The following is a 25,000-nucleotide window of genomic DNA, read 5'->3' on the forward strand; positions in this document are numbered from 1 at the left end:
ATATTCATAAGGTTATAAATGATGTGAGGATAAATATTAACAGCAGTTAAAGAGTTAAATTCCCCCCTGTTTTCTGTCTTGTTTGGACTAGTTTAAGTTGTAAAATGGCTGTTGGCCGAGTGAAAGTTCACTCATCTGATCTGATTTTGACAAATGCTGAATAAAGATACGTTTACTTAATACAATTTCTTTACTTAACTCTTCAAACACAAGTTCAATCTTGTAACTGACCAAAGTTGCTAAATCTAAATGAGAAATATCATTGGGATGAGTTCTCACTTGTTTCTCATCTCTTCCTCCTGCAACTGATACAGCGTCATGGCCTTTATGTTTATCCAACATGCACAAAGAGCAAATACATCTTTGGTCAGTACGACAGTAGATCTTCAACACTTCATCATGTTCAGAGCAGATCTTCTCTTGTAGATTTGCTGAGGCTTTGACTAACTCATGCTTTTTCCAAGCAGGAACTTCATAGTGAGGTTTCAGATGAGTTTCACAAAAGGAGGCCAGACACATCAGACAGGACTTGACAGCTTTGTGTTTTCTCCCGGTGCAGAAATCACACTCCACATCTCCAGGTCCAGTGTAACAGTGAGCAGGAGAAGCAGCTTGGACTTCAGTCTTCTTCTTCAGTTTCTCCACCACTTCAGCCAGCATGTTGTTTCTGCGTAGAACAGGCCTTGGAGTGAAAGTGTCTCTGCACTGAGGACAGCTGTAGACTCCCTTCTGATCCTCCTGATCCCAGCAGCCATTAATACACACCTTACAGTAACTGTGACCACAGGGGATAGTCACCGGATCCTTCAGGAGATCCAGACACACTGGACAGATGAACTGATCCTGATCTACTGAAATACTGGCCTCAGCCATTTTCCTGAACTCAGAGAGTGTGTGAGATCAGTTTCTTTTTGTAATGAAAAGTTACTTCCTGATTCTGTGTGTGTATGTGTGTGAAAAAGAGAGGGTGTTGGGAGTGGGAGGAGCATAAACACAGACAGTTTTTGAACACTCCTCTGTTAACCATTTCATCTCCCTCCAGTTCATAAATATAACCAATTTAGTTTGGACAGACCAACCACACACCAACTCAAAGAGTAAAAGCTATAGAAGCTTGGGGCAACAATTTATTCCAGTTCTTATTGGTGTCACATTTCTTCCCTGGGAACAAACTGTTTGTTATGTGTGTGTGTGTGTGTGTGTGTGTGTGTGTTCACCTGCCTCACCCTGTCACAGTTCAGTGTTGTCTGAAATGTTCACTAACCGCTTTTACCAGATTACAACTATTACTGAGGAGAAATTTAACTCTCTGTTAATCAGAACTTAAACAATTCAATATATTTTTATCGAGTCCTGTTGATTGATATACAAATTGAAATTAGAGTTCAAATCATATAACAGGCTAAAGCACCTGTTTGTTAATCATTATTATTATAATTAATCATTTATTAAGATCAAGAGATTGCTTAATTAGAAAGAGACAGAACTTTACAGTAGAAACATCACAAAATATAATTTCTTTTATCTTTTTTTTTTTTTTTTTTTTTAATTTTACTATATTCATCTTTGACAACTTTTTTATGGCATCACCTGGGAGGTCCCTGCCACACAGGTTAGGATCTGTAGCCCAGCAGGAAACTGGCCCCACTTAGAACTGATCCCCAAACTCCCACTACTGCTTGGCAGAGACAGGTTGGTCTTCGACACCAACCCCACCACCAAAGGCACAAAAGCTAGCGGCAGCATGAGCAGGGAAGAACAGTACAGAAGCTGAGACACCCACACTCTAACCCAGCAAATAGCTTCAAGCGTATGGACGCTGACCAAAATGAGCAACAGCAGGTATACAACATACCATGCCAGCCCCTAGAGTTTCACCTGGGCAATCAGGTGCTGTTCCTGGTCTACAATGCCATCTACAAGCTTCTCCCTTGATGTCAGGGCCTGAACACAATCCTTGAGTGGGTGGAATCTGTCAGTTACCACCTGTAACCACCGGGTAAGTGCACAGAAACCTAATTTTACCACATTAGCTTATTAGAAAAATAAATCAAGCTGGCACCAGTGGTGTTTGTGGTCACTGTTTAACCAACAGATCCAAAGGAGAAAACCCTGATCTGTAAGGGGAAGGCTCTCATTCTGTCTCAGGACCAGGGTCTGACAGACCTGGTGGACCGGATTGCTGATGTCATCGACACCCAGACTAACACACCTCCATCATGGGATCAAAACCGCCAGGAGTGGTGGTAAGGCAGCAGATATAATTTCCTGATAAAACTTTACGGAAAAAAAAAGATTAAAAAAATTGATTGGATCTTAGAAAACTGTATTTAAAAGTATATGTATATATGATGGACGTATTTTAAGTAGACCCAGTCTTCTTCTTATGTCTTTCTGTGCTGACCTCATTACTGATAAATAAGAAACATGCAGGTAGAATCTTATAAGAAGAACATCGCAAAATATAATTTCAATGTAATTTTTATTTTTTATTATTTTTTACTAGATTTGTGAGAGAAAACGTTTTTTAATCGTTTGCTCTTTAATTGCTGCCATTTTAAATTACAGATCTGCTTTTGTGCAGCTGGCTTGTGTGACAATAAAAAAAAAAGATGATTTATTAACAATGTGGTAATGTGCAGGGATTTTACACAAAACTAAGTTATAATGTGTGAAAATCAACACGCCAGATAGAACTGTAAATAGACAAACGCATCAGAGTTGTTATCTGGAGGCTCGGGTTTTACAGTGTAGAACACCATCAGTGGCAAAAACACAACCCGAGCGATCCGCTTCACTAAAAGTCACATGACAGGATTTCCAGCAGGACTGTGTCTCGCTGTGAGACATAAAACCTCTACTGCATTGTGTTCATGATGATAACGATGGCAATAAAGCAGAAATATTGTATTTCTGAAAAACTACATTGAAATATATTGCATACATTGAAAAAATTCTTTGTAATTTAGTGATAAGTGTGAATCTGAATCTGAATAAATGAATCTTTATTACCTTATTTCATTTATGTTGCATTGTTTACTACTGAGAGATATCACTAAACGTACACATTTTTGGGCCACATCACCCCACTCATAGACAGAAATGAAAATGTAGATAAAACTCACAAAACCCATTCAAAGTATCCAGTGACATCAGAGTGAAGGAAACAGAAGTGCGATAGTGGTTCACGTACATTTTATGAGACCAAAGTAATTTAAAAGTGAGCGCCATCTGGTGGTCTGAAAGTGAAATGCTCCAGTTTAATGTTAAACTGTCAGACACATTACCCTGCCACAAAACCATTTATTTGATAATCAGCATTTTAGAAAGCAAATATTTAGATTGTGTCAAATTAAACCCACAGTAATTAAAACTTCCTTTGTTTCTGATCCCATTACAAGATGAACTTTACAGTGCTGAGATCACAAAATATAATTTGATCATTTCCTTTTAACAGTTTTTACTAGGTTCTTGTCTGATAAATAACGTTCCACCTCCCAGTAACAGCGTCCACACACACACTCTCCTTACTCAACACCTGAAACCAGGAGTCAAATCTCTTTGGATGATCAGAATACTGCTGCTCTCTCACACCATATCTCACCACTCTGTTCTTCTCAGACAAAATGAGTTTATCATGTTTCATGTTGGGGTCCAGAGTCAGATCACAGAAATCTAAAATAAAAGAGAAAAACAAACTGAACAGTGTAAACATGTTGGGTTAAATTCACAGAAAACTGTCCAGTGCATCCGGAACGGTTTCACAGCATTTTACTTTTTCCACATTTTATGTTACAGCCTTTTTAAAAAATGGGTTAAATTCAATATTTTCCTCGAAATTCTACAAACAACACCCCATAATAACATGAAATATGTATTTTCTTTTAAATCTTTTTTTTATAAAAAATAAAAAATGAAAAATTACATGTACATAAGTATTCACAGCCTTTGCTCAACACTGGGTTGAAGCCCCTTTGGCACCAATTACAGCCTCAAGTCTTTTTGAGTACTGCATGATGCTATTACCTATTTTTAGGCAGATTCTCCCATTCTTTTTTGCAGGACCTCTCAAGCTCCATCAGGTTGGATGGGGATTGTCAGTGTATAGCCATTTTCAGATCTCTCTAGAGATGATCAATCAGGTTCAAGTCTGGGCTCTGGCTGGGACACTCAAAGGCATTCACAGTTGTCCCGTAGCCACTCCTTTATTATCTTGGCTGTGTGCTTAGAGTTGTTGTCCTGTTGGAAGATGAACCATTGCCCCAGTCTGAGGTCCCGAGTGCTCTGGAGCAGATTTTCATCAAGGATGTCTCTGTACATTGCTGCATTCATCTTTCCCCCGATCCGACTAGTCTCCCAGTTCCTGCCACCACCATGCTTCACTTTAGGAATGGTATTGGCCAGATGATGAGCGGTGCCTTTATTCCTCCAGACATGACGCTTGCCATTCAGGGCAAAGAGTTCAATCTTTGTTTCATCGGACTAGAGAATTTTGTTTCTCATGGTCTGAGAGTCCTTCATGTGCCTGTTGGCAAACTCCAGATGGGCTGTCACATGCCTTTTACTGAGGACTGGCTACCATCTGGGCACTCTACCATACAGGCCTGATTGGTGGAGTGCTGCAGAGATGGTTGTTCTTCTGGAAGATTCTCCTCTCTCCACAGAGAAACACTGGAGCTCTTTTAGAGTGACCATCAGGTTCTTGGTCACTTGCCCTTCTTGCCTGATCGCTTGGTTTGGCCATACGGCCAGCTCTAGGAAGAGGCCTGGTGGTTTGAATCTTCTTCCATTTACGGATGATGGAGGCCACTATGCTCACTGTGACCTTCAATGCTGCAGAATTTTTTCTGTAACCATCCCTAGATCTGTGCCTTGATACAATCCTGTCTTGGAGGTCTACAGACAAATCAAATCATGTCCAATCAACTGCATTTATCACAAGTGGACTCCACTCAAGTTGTAGAAACATCTCAAAGATGATCAGTGGAAACAGGATGCACCTGAGCTCAATATTGAGTGTCATGGCAAAGACTATGAATACGTATGTAAATGTGAGTTTTTCATTTTTTATTTTTAATAAATTAGCAAAGATTTCAAACAAACTTCTTTCATGTTGTCATTATGGGGTATTGTTTGTAGAATGTTTAGGAAAATAATCCATTTTGGAATAAGGCTGTAACATAAAATGTGGAAAAAGTTAAGCGCTGTGAATTCTTTTCGGATGCACTGTATATTCACGAGAAGAATGTGACAGCTGTATATGTGTGTGTCTGTGTGTGTTTGTGTTTCTGTGCGAGTTTAATTTACACATATACTGTATGTGCGTGTCTATGCTTGTGTAATATACACCTCTGCTTGTTTGTGTGTGTGTGTGTGTGTGTGTGTGTGTGTTAGACGTACATTTCAGAAACTCTTCTCTGCTCTGTGGCTCTGGTGGGGAAATGATCTGAACTGCTGAAGCTGTGGAGAGAAAAATGGAAAGGAAGACAAAAAGCATCATCAGGTTGTGTAAAAGATGGAAACAGTTGAAAGTGATACAGTCAGTTTATTCATTTGAAATCAGTATTTTACTTCAAAGTGTCAGGTGAGCAAACTGGCTGCAGAAAAGTAAGCAGGAGCATGGCTAAGAAATAACACTTCACAGAGCGATTAAAGACCTTGTTGAATTCCTCCCTTACATAACTCCTCCAGTCTCTTCTTCAGATCTGAGAGAGAATTCCTCACTCCATCCAATGACCGATGTTGAGGGACAGTGATGCTGGACAGGTCAAAATCTGGTCTGTTTAATAGAGGGCCTGATCACTCACCACACACCACTCGTGGACGTGCGGTGAGTGATCAGGCCCTTCCCAATGGGTTGATCGTTTATTGCAGTGACTCTTAAAGGTGGGGTGCACGGACTGGTGGTGATCCCGAGCTCGTGCACCAATCCGCTGTCAATAAGATTCACCGCTGAGCCGGAGTCAGTCAACACTGCGACAGAATAACAAAAGTCATTGAGGAGGAAAAAGGCAGGGAGAGAAACTTAAAAGCAAGTTTCACGAGATCTACTTGGTTAGGCTTCTCCGGACATTGGAGGACTCAATGACCTGGCTGTCTGCAGTAGAAGCACAGCCGTAATTGGGTGCGACATTCGCGCTCTCCCTCAGAGGCACAAGATCTCCCGAGTTGCATGGGCTCTGTGGATTCCTCTCTTGGGCTGTGGTATTCCAGGGGCCGAAGGGGTATGGGTCGTGGCTGGAAGTCGGTGCTGGCGTCGGAGATTATCAAGACGTATGGCAGTGGAGATATATTGTGACAGTGTGACGTATCACCGCATGCCATCTCTGCCTTCAGATCTCCATTGAGACCTTCGCGGAACACTGCCACTAGTGCCATCTCATTCCAGCCCGATTGCGCCGCTAGCATACGGACCTTGATTGCGAAATCCGCCGCCGTATTGAACACCTTGGCGTAATTCCAGCAGCTGTACAGAAATGTCCTTTCCTCCCACCGGATACTCGAAAACTTCCCTGATCAGATTGGTGAAATAATCCGCCGAAGTCTTGACTTGAGGATCAGAATCCCAAACAGCTGAAGCCCAGTCTAGCGCTTTGCCCGTCAGTAAAGACAGCATGAACGCACACCTGATGGTTCCGTTGCCGTAGATTTCCGGCTGCTGCGCAAAGAAGTTGTCACACTGGCGTAAGAATCCGCGGCAGCAATCGGCAGAGCCATCAAACTTCTCTGGTAGGGAAAATCGGGGTAATCCACTGCGTGGCGGTGCCGCTGGTTCTGGTGCATCGGCGGCGGCTGGAGGCTGTTGCCGGAGCTGGGCGTTGGTGGCTTGTAGCTCTGCCACCTGATCCTGATATACACGAATCATGTGTCCCTGGCGGACGATGGTGGCGCAGAGATCCACTGGATTCTCGACTGGCGAAGTATCCTGTAATGAAGCACGCGAGGCTCGTGTATTAGAATCCATTCGCAGATCTTTATTCACAAAATCGGCAGGCAAAAGACGGTATCGATATGGGATAGCAAAAGGGTCAAAAACCAGAAAGCAAACACACTGTAAACCGAAACCAAAACACAAAACTCATAGTCAATAAGCAAGGGAGGCAAGGATCATACACGAGGTAAACCATACAGCAATGACTCAAGGCTTGGTATGTGACACAAGGAAATGATTCTTCGTGTGGAACAGAGGGAGCACGCTGCTTAAAAGCTCTAGAGAACCAGAAATGGGTTCATGGCAGTCAATATTCGGGCGATGGCTCCCAAGATTCGGGCGGAGGCAGTGTCATGCTTTGGTCAGTGTTCTGCTGGAAAACCTTGGGTCCTGCCCTCCATGTGGATGTTCCTTTGACATGTACCACCTACCTAAGCATTGTTACAGACCATGTATGGAAACGGTATTCCCTGATATCTGTGGCCTCTTTCAGCAGGATAATGCGCCGTGCCAACAACCAGTGTCAGGTGTTTTGACTCCATCTCCAAATTCCCCAGCTCTCAATCCAATCCAGCATCTGGACAAACAAGTCCAATCCACCTTGCAATTTACAGGACTTAAAGGATCTGCTGCTAAACATCTTGGTGCCAGATCCCACAACACACCTTCGGGGATCTAGTGGAGTCCATCAGGGTCAGGGCTGTTTTGGCAGCAAAAAGAAGGGGGACTGACACAATATTAGGCAGGTGGTCATAATGTTATGGCTGATTGGCGTATTACCCAGGCTTATTTCTTCTGCTTATCTTATAAGCCGTATTTACACTGGATTAGTTTTAAATGGACAGGTGATGTATAGCTTCATGGGCTGTAAAGTTTGGTGTAGTCTCTCCAGACATCTGTTAACATAACTGACATGATGGAGTCAGATGTAAACAACATCTCAGAGATGCTATTATATCCCAGGGTGAAACTAATCCCCTTAAGATGGCACTATGAGGTAAAATTTCTGCTTGTTATATAGTTCACAGAGAATCAGATGATAGGTTACAGCATCGACGAGATGGATCACTGGCTGTTGGTGGTCTGATTTGGTTCCTTCGGAGAGACACGTTGCATAAACAGCGGGCATTGTGTAGGTGGATGTGGGCATACACAGACACGGACACACACACACACACACACACACACACACACACACACACACACACACACATACACACACTCCAGGATGACATGCTGGTGTGTATGTTTTAGTGAAATGAATAATCACACATATCACACAAACTACTTCCCATATTCTAAGCATATTACTAATAAATTATATTAATAATAAGTCTTTCCTGGAACCTACCATTTTGTCCTGGTTGCTATGGAAATGTCTGAAGTTTTGTGAATAAAAGGAAAAAGGCGGACGACGAAAGAAGACGAGATGTCGCGGTCTCAGTTTAACCTGGCACTGCAATTCAGCTGTGTCCGTTTTACAGCTTGTGTATTTTTGGATAAAATAAAGATAAAGTGAAACAAGAGTGCCAGATTTGGATGAGTCCATCCCTGTCATTTCAGTGCCAGCGTGTGTGTGGGCCGGGACTCTTCTGCTGTCAGGGGACACCATGTCCAGATTGTTGTTGGAGAGCCTGTAATTTCATGACGCTGGTCTCGGATTGCAGAACAACGTTTTGTGATTTTGTCGCGGCTCAAAGCGGACGAAAATACAACCTGCCCCCTCCTGCGCCAGATCGGTGTGAATCGACGATATTTTTAATTGTTATTTTAAAGGTTAGTTTTAATTTTTACTCACAATTATTACAGATAGAAAATGAAAGGTTGATAAGTTTTTGACATTTTTAATTATTATGGCAATAAACAACAGTAAAATAAACAGACAAATTCTAAACTGCATTTATAACATGTCCTCAGTTACACTGTAGTAATAAAAAACTGGAGTAAATATTTTCTCAAATCACAACAACCCCAATATCTGAAACTTTAAAGAAGTTAGGCTCGGCCCCTTAGTTCCAGTGAAAGGAACTCTTTATGCTCTTTGTAGGAACAGTTTGGGGATGACCCCTTCCTGTTCCAACATGACTGCACACCAGTGACCAAAGCAAGGTCCATAAAGACATGGATGAGTGAGTTTGGTGTGGAGGAACTTGACTGACCTGACCTCAACATCATAGGACACCTTTGGGATGAATTATAGCGGAGATTGCGAGCCAGGCCAAAAGTTTTAGGACATCTGCGTTTACCTGCACATGAATGTAATATGGAGTTGTCCCGCCCCTTTGCAGCTATAACAGCTTCAACTCTTCTGGGAAGGCTTTCCACAAGGTTTAGGAGTGTGTTTATTGGAATTTTTGACCATTCCTCTAGATGCGCATTTGTGAGGTCAGGCACTGAGGTTGGGTGAGAAGGCCTGGCTCACAGTCTCCACTCTAATTCATCACTTTCACTGGAACTAAGGGGCCGAGCCCAACCCCTGAAGAACAACGCTACATTCAATGATTTGGAGGTGTGTCCCAATACTTTTGGCAATATAGTGTCTTTCTTATTTCACGAGTCTACACATGATCATGTTTCCAGCTCCGTTAGAAATGATATAAATCAGTTATGTTAAAATATCTAAATAAAAGACACTTAGTAGATTATATATGCCAAATAAGGTAATATTTTATTTGAACAGTTTATTCACTTCCTTTTATAGAAATCTAAGGCTGATCAGTGACCAATTACACCTCCCACATTACCAGTGTTCACATGACGTCTAAACGACATATAACTCGGTTTCTAGCTTAATATTTTGAGTTCTAGGTATGTGTTTATGAATATGTGTGGCCTCAAGGGTGAAGCGGGGTGGCAGCTGCCACCCCGAAATAAGCCTCGCTGCCTCGAGCCACATATCTGTTTGAGGTTTATTACTTTGGGTCTGTGGTCCTACATTCATTACGTTCCACACAGTCGTGGCATTTGAGTTATGATGAGCTTTTTACTTATATACTAATATCACACACACACACACACACACACACACACACACACACACACACACACACACTGTTTCACTTTAACAGTAGATCATTAACTGAAGCTCAGTGGGAGGTTATAAATAGTTACACATATACAGATATACAGACAGTCTGTGTGTGTGTGTGTGTGTGTGCGCGCGCGCGTTCCCGAATTACACTAGACGTCAACGATTCACAAACCCATATTTGGCACAGTGACCATGTCAAAATATGACGCTGTTTCACTGCCCCATAGTGGTCATAGCAGGTAACTACAGTTCCTACAATTGTTTTTAAGGATGAACATCTCGTCTTTATATTCATAAACATTCAGAGTTTTCTGTAAAGTTTGTTCTTGTGAGTGTATTCATGAAGAGGCAAATTTTTTTTAAAGGTTAATTAAAATCTGTAAAAATTCTAAATAAAGCATTATTACCATTTTTACAAATGATCATATTTCCAGACATAAACCCCAATAAATACAGACTTTATAGTACATTTAGACATTCTGCTACACCAATTTCAGTAAATCTGTAGAAATCATTATATCATTATCAGTATGATCAGATCTTACAGTTTAATTTTCTTTACATGTAACCAATGATCATAGAATGAGGCTAAAGTCAATATTTTAATGTTCATTTTTTTTTAATGATTTAACATTAACACTTTTTTTCACAGTTGAGGATCAATGAGAAAACATGCATGGAGTTTATTTAGTGACACATAACTGACCATAAAACACCGCAAACCCATTATTTTTTTGGATCACACAATCTCACAGATAATCCTGATTTAGACACAGTATCCCAGGAGAGCCTGAATCCAGCGTATAGAGGCTGAGTGAATGTGGTGTGGACTCTGTGGAGGAGCTTCATGGTGTCAGAGACGCTGTAGAAGGACAGAGTTCCTGCACTGTGATCCACATAAACTCCTATTCTGGAGGATGATGGAACTCTGAGATCAGTCTTAATGTTGTTGTGATAGAAAGTAAGAGAACAAGAAGAACATTGCAGACTCCAGGACTGATTGTTGCCTCCAAACCAACACTCTTCACCCCGTCCTTTCCTGCTGATGTCTTTATATGAGACTGAAATGTTCACACAATCCTCACTGCTCCACTCCACCTCCCAGTAACAGCGTCCACACACACTCTCCTTACTCAACACCTGACTGTAGGACTCAAATCTCTCTGGATGATCAGAGTATCGTTGCTTTCTCTCACTGCTCTTCACCGCTCTGTTCTTCTCAGACAGAATGAGGTTATAATTTACTGTGTTGGGATCCAGAGTCAGATCACAGAAATCTAAACATATGAGAAATGTGAACATGTTAAATATTAATCACAGGATATATTGATATGGAGTGTGTGTGTGTGAGAGTTTATGGCTGTATTCTTGTGTATTTACGTATATGTGATTGCATGTGTTTCTTTGTGTATGTGTCTTTGTCTCTGTGTGTGTGTGTGTGTGTTGTAGACGTACATTTCAGAAACTCGTCTCTGCTCTTTGGCTCTGAGAGTAAAATTTGAGCGTATTTAACTGTGGAGACAGAAATAAAATGTTCTGATGTTAAAACCCATAAAATCAAACAATTATGAAAATTATCACGTGTGTAGATCAGAAGTGTGTGTAGATCAGAAATGTATGTAGATCAGAAGTGTATGTAGATCAGAAGTGTATGTAGATCAGAAGTGTATGTAGATCAGAAGTGTATGTAGATCAGAAGTGTGAGTAGATCAGAAGTGTGTGTAGATCAGAAGTGTATGTAGATCAGAAGTGTGTGTAGATCAGAAGTGTATGTAGATCAGAAGTGTGAGTAGATCAGAAGTGTGAGTAGATCAGAAGTGTATGTAGATCAGAAATGTATGTAGATCAGAAGTGTATGTAGATCAGAAGTGTATGTAGATCAGAAATGTATGTAGATCAGAAGTGTATGTAGATCAGAAGTGTATGTAGATCAGAAATGTATGTAGATCAGAAGTGTATGTAGATCAGAAGTGTATGTAGATCAGAAATGTATGTAGATCAGAAGTGTGAGTAGATCAGAAGTGTATGTAGATCAGAAGTGTATGTAGATCAGAAGTGTATGTAGATCAGAAATGTATGTAGATCAGAAATGTATGTAGATCAGAAGTGTATGTAGATCAGAAATGTATGTAGATCAGAAGTGTATGTAGATCAGAAATGTATGTAGATCAGAAATGTATGTAGATCAGAAGTGTATGTAGATCAGAAGTGTATGTAGATCAGAAATGTATGTAGATCAGAAGTGTGAGTAGATCAGAAGTGTATGTAGATCAGAAGTGTATGTAGATCAGAAGTGTATGTAGATCAGAAGTGTGTATTGATCAGAAGTGTATGTAGATCAGAAGTGTATGTAGATCAGAAGTGTATGTAGATCAGAAGTGTGAGTAGATCAGAAGTGTGTGTAGATCAGAAGTGTATGTAGATCAGAAGTGTGTGTAGATCAGAAGTGTATGTAGATCAGAAGTGTGAGTAGATCAGAAGTGTGAGTAGATCAGAAGTGTATGTAGATCAGAAATGTATGTAGATCAGAAGTGTATGTAGATCAGAAGTGTATGTAGATCAGAAGTGTATGTAGATCAGAAATGTATGTAGATCAGAAGTGTGAGTAGATCAGAAGTGTATGTAGATCAGAAGTGTATGTAGATCAGAAGTGTATGTAGATCAGAAATGTATGTAGATCAGAAATGTATGTAGATCAGAAGTGTATGTAGATCAGAAGTGTATGTAGATCAGAAGTGTATGTAGATCAGAAGTGTATGTAGATCAGAAGTGTATGTAGATCAGAAGTGTATGTAGATCAGAAATGTATGTAGATCAGAAATGTATGTAGATCAGAAGTGTATGTAGATCAGAAGTGTATGTAGATCAGAAGTGTATGTAGATCAGAAATGTATGTAGATCAGAAGTGTATGTAGATCAGAAATGTATGTAGATCAGAAATGTATGTAGATCAGAAGTGTATGTAGATCAGAAGTGTATGTAGATCAGAAATGTATGTAGATCAGAAGTGTGAGTAGATCAGAAGTGTATGTAGATCAGAAATGTATGTAGATCAGAAGTGTGAGTAGATCAGAAATGTATGTAGATCAGAAGTGTATGTAGATCAGAAGTGTATGTAGATCAGAAGTGTATGTAGATCAGAAGTGTATGTAGATCAGAAGTGTGTATTGATCAGAAGTGTATGTAGATCAGAAGTGTATGTAGATCAGAAGTGTGTATTGATCAGAAGTGTATGTAGATCAGAAGTGTATGTAGATCAGAAGTGTGAGTAGATCAGAAGTGTATGTAGATCAGAAGTGTATGTAGATCAGAAGTGTGTGTAGATCAGAAGTGTGTGTAGATCAGAAGTGTGAGTAGATCAGAAGTGTATGTAGATCAGAAGTGTATGTAGATCAGAAATGTATGTAGATCAGAAGTGTGAGTAGATCAGAAGTGTATGTAGATCAGAAGTGTGAGTAGATCAGAAGTGTGTATAGATCAGAAATGTATGTAGATCAGAAGTGTGAGTAGATCAGAAGTGTGTATAGATCAGAAGTGTATGTAGATCAGAAATGTATGTAGATCAGAAGTGTGAGTAGATCAGAAGTGTGTATTGATCAGAAGTGTATGTAGATCAGAAGTGTGTATTGATCAGAAGTGTATGTAGATCAGAAGTGTATGTAGATCAGAAGTGTATGTAGATCAGAAGTGTATGTAGATCAGAAGTGTGAGTAGATCAGAAGTGTATGTAGATCAGAAGTGTATGTAGATCAGAAGTGTGTGTAGATCAGAAGTGTGTGTAGATCAGAAGTGTGAGTAGATCAGAAGTGTATGTAGATCAGAAGTGTATGTAGATCAGAAGTGTGTGTAGATCAGAAGTGTGAGTAGATCAGAAGTGTATGTAGATCAGAAGTGTATGTAGATCAGAAGTGTGAGTAGATCAGAAGTGTATGTAGATCAGAAGTGTATGTAGATCAGAAGTGTGAGTAGATCAGAAGTGTGTATAGATCAGAAGTGTATGTAGATCAGAAATGTATGTAGATCAGAAGTGTGAGTAGATCAGAAGTGTATGTAGATCAGAAGTGTGAGTAGATCAGAAGTGTGTATAGATCAGAAATGTATGTAGATCAGAAGTGTGTGTAGATCAGAAGTGTGAGTAGATCAGAAATGTATGTAGATCAGAAGTGTATGTAGATCAGAAATGTATGTAGATCAGAAGTGTATGTAGATCAGAAATGTATGTAGATCAGAAATGTATGTAGATCAGAAGTGTGAGTAGATCAGAAGTGTATGTAGATCAGAAGTGTATGTAGATCAGAAATGTATGTAGATCAGAAATGTATGTAGATCAGAAGTGTATGTAGATCAGAAGTGTGAGTAGATCAGAAATGTATGTAGATCAGAAGTGTATGTAGATCAGAAGTGTGTATAGATCAGAAATGTATGTAGATCAGAAGTGTGTGTAGATCAGAAGTGTATGTAGATCAGAAGTGTGAGTAGATCAGAAGTGTATGTAGATCAGAAGTGTATGTAGATCAGAAGTGTATGTAGATCAGAAGTGTGAGTAGATCAGAAGTGTGTGTAGATCAGAAGTTTGAGTAGATCAGAAGTGTGTGTAGATCAGAAGTGTGTATAGATCAGAAGTGTGTGTAGATCAGAAGTGTGTATAGATCAGAAGTGTGTATAGATCAGAAGTGTGTGTAGATCAGAAGTGTGTATAGATCAGAAGTGTGAGTAGATCAGAAGTGTGTGTAGATCAGAAGTTTGAGTAGATCAGAAGTGTGTGTAGATCAGAAGTGTGAGTAGATCAGAAGTGTGTGTAGATCAGAAGTGTGTATAGATCAGAAGTGTGTGTAGATCAGAAGTGTGTATAGATCAGAAGTGTGTGTAGATCAGAAGTGTGTGTAGATCAGAAGTGTGTGTAGATCAGAAGTGTGTGTAGATCAGAAGTGTGAGTAGATCAGAAGTGTGAGTAGATCAGAAGTGTGTGTAGATCAGAAGTGTGTGTAGATCAGAAGTGTGTATAGATCAGAAGTGTGTGTAGATCAGAAGTGTGAGTAGATCAGAAGTGTGTGTAGATCAGAAGTGTGTGTAGATCAGAAGTGTGTGTAGATCAGAAGTGTGTATAGATCAGAAGTGTGTGTAGATCAGAAGTGTGAGTAGATCAGAAGTGTGTGTAGATCAGAAGTGTGTGTAGATCAGAAGTGTGTATAGATCAGAAGTGTGTGTAGATCAGAAGTGTGTGTAGATCAGAAGTGTGTATAGATCAGAAGTGTGTGTAGATCAGAAGTGTGTGTAGATCAGAAGTGTGTGTAGATCAGAAGTGTGTGTAGATCAGAAGTGTGAGTAGATCAGAAGTGTGTGTAGATCAGAAGTGTGTGTAGATCAGAAGTGTGTATAGATCAGAAGTGTGTGTAGATCAGAAGTGTGAGTAGATCAGAAGTGTGTGTAGATCAGAAGTGTGTGTAGATCAGAAGTGTGTGTAGATCAGAAGTGTGTGTAGATCAGAAGTGTGAGTAGATCAGAAGTGTGAGTAGATCAGAAGTGTGTGTAGATCAGAAGTGTGTGTAGATCAGAAGTGTGTATAGATCAGAAGTGTGTGTAGATCAGAAGTGTGTGTAGATCAGAAGTGTGTATAGATCAGAAGTGTGTGTAGATCAGAAGTGTGAGTAGATCAGAAGTGTGTGTAGATCAGAAGTGTGTGTAGATCAGAAGTGTGTATAGATCAGAAGTGTGTGTAGATCAGAAGTGTGTGTAGATCAGAAGTGTGTATAGATCAGAAGTGTGTGTAGATCAGAAGTGTGTGTAGATCAGAAGTGTATGTAGATCAGAAGTGTGAGTAGATCAGAAGTGTGAGTAGATCAGAAGTGTGTGTAGATCAGAAGTGTGTGTAGATCAGAAGTGTGAGTAGATCAGAAGTGTGAGTAGATCAGAAGTGTGTGTAGATCAGAAGTGTGTGTAGATCAGAAGTGTGTGTAGATCAGAAGTGTGAGTAGATCAGGTGTCACACTTCAGTAATGAAGAGTTCAGTGTTTCTCAGCTCTATCACAAATCATTCACATCATCAGTTCATCATTAAGACTCGAATCAGGCGTGGAACAACAGGAACAGTTCCTCTTACCATGTTCAGGGATTTTGATGAATTCCTCCTGGAAGATTTCCTCCAGTCTCTTTTTCAGATCAGAGAGAGATTTCCTCACTCCATCAAATGAGAGATGTTGATTGACAGTGATGCTGGATGAGTCCTCACAGAGATCTGACTGAAAATCTGGTCTCTCAAATAGGGGAGAGCGATGACCAGAGACTAAAGCCTGCATACAGCAATTACACATAAACTTAGGAGAACAAATCCAAAGATTGTTTTTATATCTGAAAATGTAGGTTACCTTTATTTCCTGGAGGAAGTGGATGTGATCATGTGTGTGTGAAAGCTTCTCCATCTCAGTGTCTCTCTTCTGAAGATCAGCAATCTCCTGCTCCAGTTGCTCCAGGAGTCGTTCAGCTCGACTCAGTTCAGCCTTCTCCTGAGCTCTGATCAGCTCCGTCACCTCCGAGCGCTTTTTCTCCATGGAGCTGATCATCTCAGTAAAGATCATCTCACTGTCATCTACTGCTGTCTGTGCACTGAGCTGTTAGGACACACACACACACACACAGACACACACACACACACACACACACACAGAAGATTTAAATCTCATCTATCATTCCCTCTCTTACTGGGACTCTAAATGACTGGTTGTCCATGTTGTGTGTGTTTCTAGGAGCAGCTCTGTCTCTGCTCACTGCTCACCTTTATAGTGTTCACAGTCTGTTTCAGCTCCTGCACCTTCTTCTGCTTCTCCTGGATTCTCTGCTGGAATTTCATCTGATCCTCCTTTAACTCACTCTGAGGACAAATAAAATACATCTCACTGTTTATCCATTATGAGTTTCTGAGCTCAGTGGATGAACATTAACTGTAGATAAAGGGTTAAAGTTCACTCTGGTTCTACAGAGCACTAAAAGACAGGATGTTGTTTTGTTTTTTTTAAAGTTCACAGAAGTTGAACACTGAAATAGTGTTCCAAGACTAGATTTGGGAACCACTGGGTTTAACACAAATAACAGCAACAAGAATTTATTCGTTTATGCCTTTTTTATTATTAATGAAGCAAAACCTTAGGTTGATTCCAAACCTTAATGACTTAATGGTACATATAAACATTTTAAATATTGTTCACAAACTAATTCTACACTGATGAACTTATTTTAGACTTAAAGTCTGATCTTTTAGTTCTTAAGCTAATATCTTATTTTAAATTTCATAACACCACTACATGACTCTGAATAGATTAGACTTGGTTAGATTAGACTTTCTCACCTCTTTCTCAGTTCTGTAAGCTTTAACTGAGACGGTGTTGTGGCTTTTGTGTTTATCCATCGTACACAGATAACAGATGAAGCTTTGGTCAGTACGACAGTAGATCTCCAGCACTTTATCATGTTCAGAGCAGATCTTCTCTTGTAGATTTCCAGAAGCTTCGACTAACTTGTGTTTTTTCAAAGCAGGAATTTCAAGATGAGGTTTCAGGTGAGTTTCACAAAAAGAAGCCACACACACCAGACAGGACTTGACGGCTTTGTGTTTTCTCCCAGTGCAGAAATCACACTCCACATCTCCAGGTCCAGTGTAACAGTGAGCAGGAGAAGCAGCTTGGACTTCAGTCTTCTTCAGTTTCTCCACCACTTCAGCCAGCATGTTGTTTCTGCGTAGAACAGGCCTTGGAGTGAAAGTGTCTCTGCACTGAGGACAGCTATAAACTCCACTCTGATCCTCCTGATCCCAGCAGCCATTAATACACACCTTACAGAAACTGTGACCGCAGTGGATAGTCACCGGATCCTTCAAGAGATCCAGACACACTGGACAGATGAACTGATCCTGATCTACTGAAATACTGGCCTCAGCCATTTTCCGGAACTCACAAACAGCGAGAGACCAGATTTGTTTTCTCTGGAATGAGGAGTTACTTGGTTCTGTATGTATGTGTGTGTGTGTGTGTGTGTGTGTGTTAGAGAGAGAGAGAGAGAGAGAGACAGTGAGCAAGAGAGGGGGAGGAGCACAAACACAGACAGGTTATGAACACTCTTCTGTTAACCATTTCATCTCCCTTCAGTGCATAAATATATAACCATGTAGCTGCTACAGTTATTAGAAAAATATATTCCATCTTTAAAATATATATTTTTTAATTATCCTGAAGATCCATGCCTTCTTCCCATCAGGAATCTTCTGTTGTTAATCCTTGATGAGGTTTGAACCACCATCACTGGACCCCTTGCAGTTTGCGTATCATCCTAACCGCTCCACGGACGACGCCATCACCACAACCCTCCATCTGGCCCTCACACACCTGGACTGTAAGGATTCCTACATTCGAATGCTGTTCATAGACTTCAGTTCAGCATTCAACACAATCATCCCTCAGCAGTTGATGGAGAAGCTGAGTCTGCTGGGCCTGAACACCTCTCTCTGCAACTGGATCCTGGATTTCCTGACTGGGAGACCTCAGTCAGTCCGGATCGGGAACAGCATCTCCAGCACCACCACACTGAGCACTGGAGCTCCTCAGGGCTGTGTGCTCAGTCCACTGCTGTTCACTCTGCTGACTCACATCATGTCTCCAACCACATCGTCAAGTTCGCCGATGACACGACCGTGGTGGGTCTCATCAGCAAGAACGATGAGTCAGCATACAGAGAGGAGATGCAACATCTAACAGCCTGGTACAGAGCCAACAACCTCTCCCTGAATGTAGACAAGACTAAAGAGATAGTTGTTGACTTCAGAAGAGCACAGAGTGACCATTCTCCGCTGTTCATCGACGGAGCCTTGGTGGAGATCGTCAAGAGCACCAAATTCCTTGGTGTCCATCTGGCGGAGAACTTCACCTGGTCACTCAACACCAGCTCCATCACCAAGAAAGCCCAGCAGCGCCTCTACTTCCTGAGGAGGCTGAGGAAAGCCCATCTCCCTCCCCCATCCTGACTGTGTTCTACAGAGGGACCATCGAGAGCGTCCTGAGCAGCTGCATCACTGCCTGGTTTGGGAACTGCACCGTCTTGGATCACAAGAACCTTCAGCAGATAGTGAGGACAGCTGAAAAGATCATCGGAGTCTCTCTCCCTTCTATCATGGACATTTACACCGCACGCTGCATCTGCAAAGCCAACAGCATTGTGGCTGACCCCACACACCCCTCACACACACTCTTACACACCCCACACACCCCTCACACACACTCTTACACACCCCACACACCCTCACACACACTCTTCACCCTCCTGCCATCTGGAAAGAGGTACCGGAGCATTCGGGCCCTCACAACCAGACTGTGTAACAGTTTCTTTCCTTAAGCCATCAGGCTCCTCAGCACCCTGGACTGAACTGTTCTACACTCTCTCTCACACACACACACACACACACACACACTCAGGACTGAACTGTATATCAACTCTCCGTCTCTCTCACACACAGATACACACACTCTCTTGACTGTGTGGACACGCACACATAATTTATATTGTTCATTACTTATTGCACTACCTCTACCTGTCCTCCGCTGCTATAGTTATGTTTATTTCTATTTGCACTACCTCAACCGCTGCTGTTGTATTTTTGCACAATATTTTTTTACCTTTCATTTTATCTTATTTTATTTCAGTTACATTCCATTACACATGTTCTTTTCTTTCTTTTTCAGCACTAAGTGTCCTGTGTTCTTTTTGTGTTGTCTTTCTTGTATTTATTGTCTTTTGCACTGTCTTGTCTATGCTCTGTTTGCACCTAGCTGCACACTGTGCACTTTACGTGGCTAAGACTAAACTTCTGTCCTAGCTCTGTGGTGTTGTTTTTTTGTGTTGAACTCTTTGTTGTTGTATGTTTATGTAGCACCAGGTCCTGGAGAAACGTTGTTTCATTTCACTATGTACTGCGTCAGCTATATGTGGTTGAAATGACAATAAAGCTTCTTGAATCTTGAATCTTGAATCTTGAAAAAGATATTTCAATACTCCAGTCATAAACACCAGTCAGTACCGGTCAAACTCTGATAAAGAAGTGGAAAATAAGAGGTTCTCTTGGTCAGGTAGACCAAGAAAGATTTCAGCCACTACTACCAGAAGAATTGTTCGGGATGAAAAACAGCAGGGGCACCCTGACTGGTCTGTGGCTATGAAGTACCAATATGTAACAAACTGCGATGCACTGTGTATTCGGCACCTTTCTATCAGAACCAGCATTAACTTCTTAAGCAATTTGAGCAACAGTAATTCATCTGTTGGATCGGATCACATGGTTGAGCCTTGACCGCCCATGACCCTGTCGCCGGTTCACCACTGTTCCTTCCTTGGACCACTTTTGATAGATACTAACCACTGCAGACCGGGAACACCCCACAAGAGCTGCAGTTTTGCTGCACTTGCTGCCTAATATATCCCACCCACTAACAGGTGCCATGATGAGGAGATCATCAGTCTTATTCACTTCACCAGTCAGTGGTCATAACGTGGCTAATCGGTGTATATATAAAAGTATAAGAAATGTAAGAAACTGAAATAATTAAAATACAAGGCTCTCATGAATTACTGATTTAAAAATGTCCACTTGAAATTAAGCGATTAAAACAGTATTTCATAACATTTGTTTTTGCTTTCAGATTTCTGTTATCTGACTCTGGATCCTACCACAGCACACGGTTACCTCCATCTGTGTGAGAAGGTCCAAGCGGTGAGGCGCAGTAAGAAAGACAAGCCGTATCCTCGTCTCCCTGACAGGTTTACCTCCATGGCTCAGGTGTTGAGTAAGGAGAGTGTGTGTGGACGCAGTTCCTGGGAGGTGGAGTGGAGCGGTGAAGGATGTGTGTACATCGCAGTCTCATATAAAGGGATCAATAACAAAAAGGAGGCCAGACGAACTGTGTTCGGCTAAAACGATCAGTCCTGGAGTCTGGTGTGTTCCCAGCATCCTCTCTCTTTCTCTCTGATCAGAACAACATTAAGGCCGAGTTTGGAGTTCCAACACCGTCCAGAACAGGAGTTTATGTGGATCACAGGGCAGGAAATCTGTCCTTCTACAGCGTCTCTGACACCATGAAGCTCCTCCACAGAGTCCACACCACATTCACTCAGCCTCTATACGCTGGATTTACTGTGTGGACTCCAGAAACAGTTGTCAGGTTTTCAGATCCACAGGCACCAAATCATTAGCGTTTCTATAGTAACGGCTCATGAGTGTGTTTCTCGCAAGTGTTACATCTAACAAAAATACTGGAGAACAAAAAGCTCCAACATTGTGATGCCAGAGAAATCATACAACTCATAAAGCATAAATATTGTTAATATTATATTACATTCATTATAAGACAAATTGTCAGACTCTAATGAAATTTTCCAGCAAAAATGTTAAAGACGGTTATGTTTTTCGTGACGTCAAGCATCTACTAGAGCCCCCTAGTGGCCAGAAAGAATAAAGCAATTAGTTTAAATTATGGATGTTTAAAATAGTAATAATAAATCATGATATTTTGGGGGATTTTTCTTTAAATGTATAAGAAACAAAGTGATCTATATTTTAGTGCAGCCTAGATATGAACTTTAATTGATCAATGTAGACAAAGATAGATTTCTGTGTTTTAATCGAATGTATAACGCTCTTCTTTATAGTCGCATGGAGGGTTTCGCTTTACTTCATTTCTGATTTTTGCTTTCCATTTCCCGCTGTTTCTTTTCTTTGCATGAAGTATGTTAAATCATACATTTAAAATCAACGCAGCTCCAGAGCCAAAATCTCAAAACGATTTACTAGATTTCCTAGATGTACACACACACACACACACACACACTAATGGAAAGTGAAGACATTCTGAATTCTGATTCAAATATGAAAAACCTTAATTAAATTCTAGCCATTTTCCGTCCTGAAGTTTATCCTCTAAACTTTAGAGGATTGTTTATCCTCTGTCATGTAATCATGTGAACTTCTGCTCTCTCTCTCTCTCTCTCTCTCTCTCTCTCTCTGTAAGTTATAATGTGTGAAAATCAACACACCAGATAGAATTGAAAATAGACAAACACATCAGAGTTGTTATTTGGACACGTTATTTGTTTGTTGTTTTTTGTTATTTGCTCGGTTTTACAGTGTAGAACACCATCAGTGGCAAAAACACAACCTGAGCGATCCTCTTCACTAAAAGTCACATGACAGGATTTCCAGCAGGACTGTGTCTCACTGTGAGAAATAAAACCTCTACTGCATTGTGTTCATGATGATAACGATGGCAATAAAGCAGAAATATTTCACTGTAACCTGAACTTCAGTGTCATTTGTTCTGCTTAAATATTTTAAAAGTTTGTAATTTAGTGATAAATGCAAATATGATTCTGAATAAATGAATCTTTATTACCTTATTTCATTTATGTTGCATTGTTAACTGCTGAGAGATATCACTAAAAGTGCATATTGTTGGGCCACATCACGCCACCTCATTATTTTGCTGGACCTTCATGCCTCTTCCTGTTTTATTCCTTACATGATGCAAGATGAAGATTTCTTACTATTTAGATGGAAATGAATCTGTAGATGAATATGTAGATAAAACTCACAAAACCCACTCAAAGTATCCAGTGACTTCAGAGCGATGGAATCAGAAGTGGTGGTGGTGGATCATGTGCATTTCATGAGAATGTAGTAATTTAAAAGTGGTGTCTGGTGGCCAGAAAGTGAAATGTTTCTGTTAAATTAACCCCACATTCATTACGACTTCCTTTCCTTCTGATCTCTTTATATGAGACTGATATTGACACCCAGTTCACACCGTTCTCCTGTGGTCTGATCTTTTTCTCTAAAACTCAGAGATAAACTTGGATTTATAAGGTTCTGTCTGCCAGCCAATCATCATCCAGGCTGAATATGGGATGAACACAACAGAGGAAGCTTTAACCAATCATCTACTGTATGATTTAATGTAGTTTAAATATTGTTAAATGCTTTACAGTGAAATTTCAGGGTTTAGAAACAACGTCAGACTTTACAAAGTGAAGGTATATTTTACATCCAGAACCCAAGCAGAAAAAACAAATGAATTAAAAAGTTGATCTTTTATTTTTCTAGAGTGTGATCCTAACAGGTTTAAAATGTTGTACTGTACTGGCTTTATTACTGTTTATTAGGGATTTAATGAGAGGATGCTTCATATGAAACAAACAGATAGAACTTTACAAGATATCATATGATTATTTCCATTTTAAGATTTTACTAGTTTCTTTTCTGAGAGATCAATTTTTAACATTTACTTTTTAATCAGTGTAAAATGCCTTATCTGTTTTAGTTAAGAAATAAAAATGACTGTATTTTGTGCAGCTGGATTGTGTGCTAGTAAAACAGATGATGGAGTAACAATGTGGTAATGTGCAGGAATTTTACACAAAACTCTACACACATTATTCTGGATCACACAATCTCACAGATGAGGAACCAAACCACCAGGAGAGCCTGAACCCAGCGTATAGAGGCTGAGTGAATGTGGTGTGGACTCTGTGGAGGAGCTTCATGGTGTCAGAGACGCTGTAGAAGGACAGAGTTCCTGCACTGTGATCCACATAAACTCCTATTCTGGAGGATGATGGAACTCTGAGATCAGTCCTAATGTTGTTGTGATGGAAAGAGAGAGAAGAAGAAGAACACCACAGACTCCAGGACTGATTGTTGCGTCCAAACACACACTTATTACCCGGTCCTTTCCTGCTGATGTCTTTATATGAGACTGATAGGGACACACCTTTAACACCGCTCCACTCCACCTCCCAGTAACAGCGTCCACACACACTCTCCTTACACAACACCTGAGGCCAGTAGTCAAATCTCTCTGGATGATCAGAGTACTGCTGATTTCTCCCACTGTCTCTCACCACTCTGTTCTTCTCAGACAGAATGAGGTGAGGATGTGTCGTGTTGGGATCCAGAGTCAGATCACAGAAATCTAAAATAAAAGAGAAAAACAAACTGAACAATGTGAACATGTTGGGTTTAATTCACAGAATACTGTATATTCATGTGAAGAGTGTGTGTGTGTGTGTGTGTATGTGTGTGAGAGAGTGTGTGTGTGTGTGTGTGTTAGACGTACATTTCAGAAACTCTTCTCTGCTCTGTGGCTCTGATGGTGAAATGATCTGAACTGCTGCAGCTGTGGAGAGAAAAATGGAAATGAAGACAAAAAGCATCATCAGGTTGTGTAAAAGATGGAAACAGTTGAAAGTGATACAGTCAGTTTATTCATTTGAAATCAGTATTTTACTTCAAAGTGTCAGGTGAGCAAACTGGCTGCAGAAAAGTAAGCAGGAGCATGGCTAAGAAATAACACTTCACAGAGCGAGTAAAGACGTCCATCATTGTGTTTCTCCAGCAGGAGCAGCTCCTCTTACCATGTGGAGGGATTTTGTTGAATTCCTCCTCACAGAATTCCTCCAGTCTCTTCTTCAGATCTGAGAGAGAATTCCTCACTCCATCAAATGACAGATGTTGAGGGACAGTGATGCTGGATGTGTCAAAATCTGGTATGTCATATGGAGGCGATCGACGTCCAGAAGCTAAAGCCTACAGAGAAGAAATGAAATGAAAGACACACTTATTGCTGCTTTAATGAGAGGTGTTTTAGAGAGTGTGTGAGGAACAGCTGGCTCTGTAGATCAGACAGTGAGTGTTACCTGGAGGAAATGGATGTGATCATGTGTGTGTGTGTGTGTATGTGTGTGTGTGTATGTGTGTGTGTTTCAGACAGTGAGTGTTACCTGGAGGAAGTGGATGTGATCATGTGTGTGTGTGTGTGTGTGTGTGTGTGTGTGTGTGTGTGTGTGTGTGTGTGTTTCAGACAGTGAGTGTTACCTGGAGGAAGTGGATGTGATCATGTGTGTGTGTGTGTGTGTGTGTGTATGTGTGTGTGTGTGTGTGTGTGTGTTTCAGACAGTGAGTGTTACCTGGAGGAAGTGGATGTGATCATGTGTGTGTGTGTGTGTGTGTG

The 25,000-nt window shown here is 40.7% G+C and overlaps 3 protein-coding genes and 1 long non-coding RNA gene across 5 annotated transcripts in view; all 4 read right to left on the minus strand.

Annotated features, from left to right (window-relative positions):
- The window catches only part of LOC131354131 (tripartite motif-containing protein 16-like), a 13,761-nt gene extending 12,861 nt beyond the window's left edge, over positions 1 to 900 (minus strand). The window contains exon 1 of the mRNA XM_058391430.1: positions 280 to 900. Coding sequence (XP_058247413.1) covers positions 280 to 873 — 594 coding nt within the window. The 5' untranslated portion in view covers positions 874 to 900. The remainder of the gene's footprint in view (positions 1 to 279) is intronic.
- Positions 901 to 1,609: 709 nt separating this feature from the next.
- On the minus strand, positions 1,610 to 7,240 carry LOC131354133 (uncharacterized). 2 transcript variants are annotated; one of them, XR_009204706.1, is made up of 3 exons: positions 5,679 to 7,240; positions 5,401 to 5,460; positions 1,610 to 3,675 (listed from the first exon to the last, which is right to left on the minus strand). It is a non-coding gene; the product is annotated as an uncharacterized LOC131354133 (long non-coding RNA). The 2 variants fall into 2 exon arrangements; XR_009204705.1 differs by having other exon boundaries at positions 5,658 to 7,240.
- Positions 7,241 to 10,371: 3,131 nt separating this feature from the next.
- LOC131354129 (tripartite motif-containing protein 16-like) lies at positions 10,372 to 18,079 on the minus strand. The gene is made up of 6 exons (XM_058391427.1): positions 17,305 to 18,079; positions 16,735 to 16,830; positions 16,328 to 16,570; positions 16,063 to 16,252; positions 11,418 to 11,474; positions 10,372 to 11,239 (listed from the first exon to the last, which is right to left on the minus strand). Exons 1-6 carry the CDS (start codon positions 17,893 to 17,895, stop codon positions 10,689 to 10,691), a joined length of 1,728 nt encoding a protein of 575 aa, XP_058247410.1. The 5' UTR covers positions 17,896 to 18,079; the 3' UTR covers positions 10,372 to 10,688.
- Positions 18,080 to 23,066: 4,987 nt separating this feature from the next.
- LOC131354132 (tripartite motif-containing protein 16-like) overlaps positions 23,067 to 25,000 on the minus strand; it is a 20,216-nt gene continuing 18,282 nt past the window's right edge. Inside the window, exons 4-6 of the mRNA XM_058391431.1 lie at positions 24,405 to 24,576; positions 24,107 to 24,166; positions 23,067 to 23,962 (exon numbers count right to left, since the gene is read on the minus strand). Coding sequence (XP_058247414.1) covers positions 23,424 to 23,962; positions 24,107 to 24,166; positions 24,405 to 24,576 — 771 coding nt within the window. The 3' untranslated portion in view covers positions 23,067 to 23,423. The remainder of the gene's footprint in view (positions 23,963 to 24,106; positions 24,167 to 24,404; positions 24,577 to 25,000) is intronic.

This window comes from Hemibagrus wyckioides, linkage group LG06 (assembly GCF_019097595.1).
Source record: "Hemibagrus wyckioides isolate EC202008001 linkage group LG06, SWU_Hwy_1.0, whole genome shotgun sequence".
Taxonomy (NCBI): domain Eukaryota; kingdom Metazoa; phylum Chordata; class Actinopteri; order Siluriformes; family Bagridae; genus Hemibagrus; species Hemibagrus wyckioides.

Excerpts from the sequence above, each read along its gene's own strand:
- LOC131354129 (XM_058391427.1), bottom strand. The coding sequence starts at position 17,895 with ATGGCTGAGGCCAGTATTTCAGTAGATCAGGATCAGTTCATCTGTCCA. Across the intron at positions 16,253-16,327 it reads ACTTCCTCCAGGAAATAAAG|GCTTTAGTCTCTGGTCATCG; the intron begins GTAACCTACATT and ends TGCTGTATGCAG. Across the intron at positions 11,475-16,062 it reads CATCAAAATCCCTGAACATG|TTAAATACGCTCAAATTTTA; the intron begins GTAAGAGGAACT and ends CTGTCTCCACAG.